The sequence below is a fragment of the Dipteris shenzhenensis genome, chromosome 24, assembly GCF_047967505.1.
Source record: "Dipteris shenzhenensis isolate YYH24624 ecotype China chromosome 24, Dip_SZ_1.0, whole genome shotgun sequence".
NCBI lineage: Eukaryota > Viridiplantae > Streptophyta > Polypodiopsida > Gleicheniales > Dipteridaceae > Dipteris > Dipteris shenzhenensis.
In genome coordinates this window covers 19,508,277-19,516,743 of record NC_141619.1, presented here as the reverse complement: position 1 = coordinate 19,516,743, position 8,467 = coordinate 19,508,277, and the positions used below count along the sequence as shown (strand labels likewise).

General features: G+C 38.6%; 1 protein-coding gene across 1 annotated transcript; it reads left to right on the top strand.

The window, feature by feature from the left end:
* Positions 1–1,447: 1,447 nt before the first annotated feature.
* Positions 1,448–2,323, top strand: LOC147886333 (jacalin-related lectin 19-like). The gene is made up of 3 exons (XM_087395223.1): positions 1,448–1,624; positions 1,737–1,955; positions 2,090–2,323. The coding sequence occupies exons 1-3, from the start codon at positions 1,448–1,450 to the stop codon at positions 2,321–2,323; spliced, it is 630 nt and encodes a 209-aa protein (XP_087251349.1).
* The last annotated feature ends 6,144 nt before the right edge of the window (positions 2,324–8,467 follow it).

Here is an 8,467-nt window from a genome sequence, read left to right as displayed (position 1 = left end):
ATTGCTTCCATGTGATCACATTCATGACATTTTTCCTGACTTGAAATTCCTTAGTGATTTGTTGTATTGGTGTCCACAATTGTGTGGCTCCTTCATTGTATAGGTGTTGATTGTCATAGCGAGCTTTGGAACCTATGTTGGAATTTTGAAAATACACACAAAATTGATTGGTGGTCTCTATTTCTTGCACCTTGAAATATGTCATTTGCATTGACAAGACCCTCAATAATGTCTATGATACCTCTACATATTTTAATGATCATTATTTTCTTTAATAATATGAAATTGGCTACATCTTCTTATTGAAGGGTTGTGACCCTTTTTGTGGTGGACATTGACATTATCACACAACAGGTTCCTCTCTTGCTATGGGGCTACAACCCACTCCTACACCCCTCATTCTTGGGGTCCATGACCTTGTCCTAATTGAGGTCTCTTACATGATATTGTGTTGATGTTATATTCTTGGGCGAGTGGATGATTTCTCTTACATGATAGTGATGTTTTAAGGTAATCTTGAAAGTTGGGCAGAAGTGGATTATGTCTTACATTAATTAAAGGGTAGAGCCTATGACAGAAGTGGATTATGTCTTACATTAATTAAAGGGCAGAAGTGGATTATGTCTTACATTAATTAAAGGGTAGAGCCTAGGACATGCGACGCATACTCAGTAATTAACGAGCAAGATTTTTTCCAAGGTGGGCAATTATGTCTATAATACAATTGTAACTCATGGTTCTAGTGGACTAAATATTAGTGGGATGTGGATGAGTACTTATCGAGTTATAATAATTAGTGGGATGTGGATGAAGTTATTAGCGAGCATGTGTTTAATCTATAAAAGGTATATATTGCTATGGGGCTACAACCCACCCTACACCCCTCATTCTTGGGGTCCATGACTTCTTAGCTTGTCCTAATTGAGGTTTTTTACATGATATTGTGTTCATGTTATATTCTTGGGCGAGTGGATGATTTCTCTTACATGATAGTGATGTTTTAAGGTAATCTTGAAAGTTGGGCAGAAGTGGATTATGTCTTACATTAATTAAAGGGTAGGGCCTAGGACATGCCACGCGCACTCGGTAATTAACGAGCAAGCTTTTTCCAAGGTGGGCAATTATGTCGATAATACAATCGTAACTCATGGTTCTAGTGGACTAAATATTAGTAAGTTATTAGCGAGCATGTGTTTAATCTATAAAAGGTATAGACTAAATATTAGTAAGTTATTAGCGAGCATGTGTTTAATCTATAAAAGGTATATATAATAGTAAGATAATAATTAGTGGGATGTGGAAGCGCACTGAACCAAGTGATTAGAGAGCATGTGTTTAATCCAAAGTGGAAGACTTCGACGCAATTAACCATATATTATTTAGGCGAGGTTGCCTTTTGGGCTTGTATTTAATTTTTCTCTTTCAGCTCATACTTAAGCTAGAAAAAATGAATACGGTGAAAGTTTCCTGTATTGTTCATTTACTTGTTATGCTTGTCCTGCTATTATTCATTACTAGTGCAGTTTCTCGCAGTTTAGCTGTACGTCACGAGGAGGGCGTGCACGCCGAAGCAGTGCATGGAAAAACTAATTTGACCGGAATATCGGATAAGCTGATCTTCAATGTAATATCGTAATGTCTAGTCTATATGTCTTCAAACTTGCTGCTATGTCATCTGACGTTGTTGTTTGTTTGGTCGCTGGTGCGTGTTGATGATATTTGTCCGTCAACTGCAGGGGTCCGTTCGTCCGGAGGCTAGAGTTCTGGCGGCAAGACAGATTGGTCCTTGGGGCGGTGACGGAGGAGACTGGTTCAGCGACGGCATTTCCAATGGAATTCACCAGGTTATTATAAGACACGGCTTTTCCATTGATCACATTCACACTGCTTATGATCAGAATGGTGTGTATACATGGACAAACGTGCATGGCGGCTACGGCGGCGTGGTAACTCAGGTTGGTTATAACTTATGTGTAGCTCGTCTAAACTCTAATTAAAAGTGGGTAGTGGGTGTCTTGGTAAGGCAAGATGGAAGCTCAAGAGTACCGTTTCAACACTCTTTTTTTGTTTGTTGGCTGTTTTGGTTCAGACCATCTTCAATTATCCTCAAGAATATTTGAAAGAGATACTTGGTTACTATGGAGATAATAGTCAGGGTGGACGGGGAGTGAATTCCATAACGTTGGTCACTAACTGGGCTTCGTATGGCCCATTTGGGCGACAAATTGGCACTTCATTTTCATCCGGAGGTGCAGGCAAAATTGTGGGTTTCTTTGGTAGAAGTGGAGCATTGTTGGATAAATTGGGTGTCTACCAAGTTTGATTCACAAGGGGCAAGCCATGCACAAGTTGTCATGACTTTATAAGCTTAGAATCCTTTTGAACAAGTAGTACTATTGGTTTTTTGTGCTTTGATCTATAAACTTTATGTCAAAGGGATACCCTAGGCATTAAAAGATAAGTTTATATATATGTTAGTAGCTAAAGGCTATGTTATAATTCCATATCCATGGTTCACTCTGATTGATGACATTCAAGATGCCTTGCCTTGTGGGTCTTATTTTTAGTCAATCATGTGAAATCTTATAAAAGGTAAAGATGCTTTGCTTGTTGAAAACTATGACAATGTGAGTGAGAATTTGTTTTATAAGAAAAGCCTAATCTTTAAGAAATTAAGAAAAGGATATTAATTTAATGTCATGACATCCCTTATGGTGGCCATGTTGGGTTTAACACATATTGGAAAGTAAGAAAATCATTCTTTTGACCAAGTTAAACAAACATGTGACTACATATGTGAATGAGTGATTGTAAGAAAGCAAAATAGAGAAGAATTTCAATGAGATAGAGCCATTAGATATACTCGAACCCAAATGGGAGTTCATATCCATTGATTTCATTACAAATCTACCTACAGTAAGAGAGGGATATGATATGATCTACATTGTAGTAGATAACACTTACCAAGTTGGCTCATTTTATGCCAAGGAAAAAGGCTGATGGAATGATCGATCTAATGTGAAAGAAATCTTCAGGTTTCATCAAATGCCTAAGAGCCTAGTTTCTGATAAAGTTTCTAAGCTCATATCCAACTTTTGGCAATCAATCTTTAAGGAAATATATCTATGAGTACCACATTCTATCCTCAAAGTGATAGGGAGATTGAATATAATTTTGAAGGATATCATGAGGATGTATGTGGATGAGAGAAAAGAATTGGGTTGAGTCATTACTCTGGTAGAGTTAAGCTACAAAAGTTCATGGCATTCATCTATGATGATATCTCCTTTCAAAGCCATGTATCAGTAAATTTCTTTGATCCCACAAGTAGAGTACAAATTTCATGAGAAATGCTTGAAATCACAAAGAAATCCTTAAAGATGATTAAAGAATATATAAGAAAATCTCAAGATAGATAAAATAAGTAGTATGATAAAAAGAAGATGCCATGAGAGTTTAAGGAAGGGGACATAGTCTTTCTGAGGATCCGACCTAAGAAGAGTAGCCTAAGGTTGGGACAAGATAGAAGACTTTCACATAGATATGAGGACCCATTTAAGTAACAAGTTGTGAAAAAGTATGGAAACTTGGCCTACAAATTAGAACTTCCCATGGAAATTGAAGTTCACCCTATATTCCATGTTTGCTACTTGAAAATGTATGTGGCTAATGCTGACCATGTTTTATAGGATATACATAGATTATAGGAAGATGAAGTCTAGGAGTAGTTTAACAAGACATTCTAGATAAGTAGCTAGAAGGGCTTAAGAACAAGGCTATCTGAGAGCTGCTAGTAAAGTGGGATATTTACTCAGTTGGAGAATTCTACATGGGAGTATTGGGATGTTCTATGTGCAAAATTTATAGACTTTGGCTCTAGGGATAGAGTATTTTAAAGGGGGGGCATATGTGAGGCCTCGGCTCATGGCACTCTATTTTGTTTCTATTACATTTTTGTATTTTTTCATTAAATAATCTATATCATCCCTTTTTGAAAGGAAAATATGTATAGTAAGACGATTCATTTTGCAAATTTTTTGTACAAAAAAGTTGTAGAATTTTGAATAGACTATAGTTTTGATACATTGTAGTTTACATGGTCTAATTGTTTGGATGGCAAAACAATGGTCAAAAGAGGGTTAAAAGATCATGGAAAAGTAGTTTATACTGAGCTTTTTGCTTTGGTTTTTGTGTCAAATTCTAAAAGTAGATTTGACACCTAGAACAATAGATTTTGGTAGATTGGAATACAAAAGTTGTAGGGAAACGAGAGATGTTCAAAGTTGTCTTATTGACTATTTCTAGATTAGATACCATTTGGGGTATACAATCTTCAAAGAGGGTTGATTATTAAAAAAAATACTTATTAAATGAAAAATATGTATTTATTATGAAAAATTTCCCTAATTGGGAAAAGAGGATTCACATTTGAAAATGATAGATTTTTGGAGACAAATAGTTCCCTTTGCATTCACCAAACTTTAAAGACAATTCATGCATGCGAATTTTGAGGCAAATTGAAAGAGCTTCATATTCAAGAATTGGATTGAGATCGAGACCAAGGTTTCGCATGCAAATTTTGAGATCGAGATCGAGATTGAGATCGAGATTGAGACAGAGACTAAAATTCATTTTCTACATTTGATTGAGATTGAGATTATGACTGTGATTGTGATTGTGATTAAGATTGAGATACTAGAGGTAGAGCACAAGGGTGGCAGAGCAATATATCTATCTTTCAGCAAGAATTATTTCCTTTGTAAAGAATTACTTTTGGAATAAAGAACCTCTTTTTTTTCAAATTTCAAGATGTGGAACCTTGACTTTTATGTTGGCACCTCACATTCTAGCAGTGATGACTCACCACAAATCAGAGATCTAGGATGCAATGAAGTGTGATGGACTAGCATCTCAAGAACATTTATATTGTGAGGATTGGTTGGGAAGGAAAGGATGAGTATAGGAGAGATCCTAAGCAATGGAATCAACAATGATAGGTTGTATACATGTGCGTAAATGTGTGTGCAAGTGTGCAGACATGTGCGTACATGTGTGTGTGTGTGTGTGTGTGTGTGTGTGTGTGTGTGTGTGTGCATGCATGCCTGCACATACATGCATATGTGTGTGTGTGTGTGCATGCACACACGTGCATGTGCATGCACACACGTGCATGTGCATGCACACACGTGCATGTGCATGCATGTGTGTGCATGTGTGTGTGTGCATGCATATGTATGTGTGTGTGTGTGTGGGGGGGGGGGGGGATCTATGCTACTAAGGATGAGTAATAGAGTAATGAATCCAATTGTATTCCTTCTTGAATGTCATTATCCAATGTTGGGATGTAGCATGAACCCCCTTTGTAATGAAATCTATGCTTGTTGAAAACTTGTGCAAATGGTATCCAATTGTACTCCTTGAATGTCATTATCCAATGTTGGGGATGTAGCATGAACCCCCCTTGTAATGAAATCCATGAACCCCCCTTGTAATGAAATCTATGCTTGTTGAAAACTTGTGCAAATGGTGCCTTCAAGCATTCTTTTTATAGGTGCAACTTGTAGCAACGTGTTGCAATTTGTAGCAATTTATTGCATGCGTGCCTTATTCCTATCATCCCATTCAAAAGACAAGTAGCAAGTAGCAGCAAGAGCCAACCCCATTCAAAAGGTAAGTATTGGCAATAGGCAAGCTAGTAGGATATGAGGTAAACATCATCAATAGGCAAGCCACTAGGGTCTGAGGTAAACATCATCAATAGGCAAGCCACTAGGGTCTAAGATAAGCACTATTAATAGGCAAGCATATCATCCTTGTACCATGAGACTTACAAATATTAAGCATGACCACTCACATAATAACTCATGTACAAAAACTCAAGCTATCAATATTCCATGCAATGATGTGTACCTTCACCCAATTACCTAGATAGTCATGCAATCACCTAACCCTAGATAGTCATGCAACATCATTGCATGGAATATTGAGAGAGAAATATATCATGTGTGAGGCTCATTCTTCTTGAGCAGTTCTTTTGCTCAATGAATTTGAAATATATCTCTATTCTTCTTCACCAAGAGAAAGAGAGGGAGCCTTTCCGACTCTGAGGCTCTAATAATCCATTGTGACAATCCTACTTCTAGATAGATAATCGAGGGAGATATACTACTCCTAGCCTACTGGCATGCCGCAAGAAACTAAGAGGGATCTTGTGCATTTCCCTATCCCTAAGGCAGCCTAAACACAACACAACAAGTTTTTTCAATGTGCATTCAATCCTCAGCTAGCACGGCTTGAGAAAAAGCTGCATCTACAACTAGCAACTACAAAACATAGGCCCAAAAGCAAAGCATAGAGGGCTCTAGCAAGGCAAGCAACTAGCAATTGTAATTGGGCTACATCAACACATCTGGCAACTACAAGTCCCACATGCTTGGCTGTAAGATTCTACGATGACATGAGCTAAAGAGGCAATTAGCTACAGAGGCCCTTAACGTAATAAGTTCTAGGCAACAATGGGCAAACCAAAGAGCCCTCAGGTGACCTTGCCTTCATTGTCATCGGCGGTAGACTCCAATGAATAGCCCACCGTACAAGTAATGAAGTAGCGAGGTGACACCATAGCACACCTCCAACAAGCCAAATAGTTACCGACCACACCCATCTCACAACTAGCACAACTGAGCATCGACCTCAGTAGATCGACTCATGAATCACTAGCGCCATCGACTCCTACTGCCACTGGCAACTGCTCACAAACATCACGCCACAACGACATGCCCTCCAAGGCCAACTACCAGCACCACCAATAAGCGCCATTTGCATACATAACAATGCTTGCAAGTTGCAACGAATTACCCATAAACGGACGATACAAGGAGCGCTTTCAACGTCTATGCTTCCGCACTCACAACTCGGCTAGTAGCTTGACATAGGGTCTCTTTGACCCATATTTAAATTAGTGCCTCCTAGAAACCAAGCATCCATACAACATCTAGGATGATAGTGGCTCATTGACGTCACGGCATCAAGCACAATAGACGACAATGCAAATGAAATCTTTTAAGATTCTGACAAAATCTTGAAAGATTCTATATTATCTTATATCTCCCGTTGGTTTGATATGTGGTAACCTTATCCCATTTGCCATGTGGACATTTACCATGTCAGCACCTCAGGACTGGTTGCCACATCATCAACCCTATCTTGAGTACCACATCATCACACCTTCCATGTCACCCATGATCGACACGTAAGCATTTGTGCCACATCATCATGCCTACCACATCATGCATGATTGACACATCAGCATCTATGCCATGTCATCATCACTACCACGTTACACTACCACATCAGATTGACATGTTAGTAATGCCACATCATCATCAAGACCACATCCCTTGTCCATTCATCTACCATGTCACCATTTATTGCCACATAACCACCATTGACTACCACTTGAGCACTGCCATGTGGCAGTCCCCTATCAAGCACACTTATCTCTTGTTAGGCACTACATGTGAGCTAGCCTACCACATCATCTAGTGCTCCACTAACACACCTCTCCACAGACACTACATGTGCACCCAGCTACCACATCATAACTGCTCCACCCCTTGTGAGGCACAATTCTTCATTTTTTGCATGTGACTCACCCTACCACATCATCATTGTGCATTTCACCCTTTTCTACCCCTCCACCTAGATCAAGTCATATCTCTTGATCCAAGAAGAGTTTGAGGGTGGTCCAAAAAGCAAGACACTCATTTTTTTGTGATCTACGCGCTCATCATATCACACACACATTTTGGTGCAAGTATCACACACATTTTAGACTCAGTAAAAATCCACCTCTTGCCATGCACATCTCTACATTGATGCATTTCACTCGACACCTAAAATGAACAAAGAAAAGAAATTATTTGTTGCTTTTTAGTTGCTCAACAGTTTGTCTAGATCTAGATCAGAGTAGCATAGTTCATCCTTAAAGGAGAGAACTCCAAAGCAGCCAATCAAAGACATGCCCAAAAATTCCCAAATAGTACCTACTCGGAGTCAGTCCCTTCTCTCACCTATGGTTTCACATCATTACATTTCCATAAACCCGACCACTATCAGTTCTTCAGAGTTTTTTAGAGGCATTGGCTAATTGATCAACAGCCATATTTCACATTTGTTCATTTTGCACTTACATGCCAACATTGTAAAGCCTCATAAGCTATTTTCCTGGCATTGTGCACTTTATTTAAGCCTTGTAAAGCCTCTTAGTTGTTTTGGGCATCATTTTCCACAAGCCTTGTAATAGATTGGATTATATATTGTAGCTCTTCTTCACTCGATAGTTCAAATTACAGTTGATTCAGATAGTGATTTTTATAGACACTTTGAGTACATTTTCTTGCACCATTTCTACCATTGGCAATCTCAATTTGGAGGCATCTAATAAGCTAGACAATTCCAATTACGG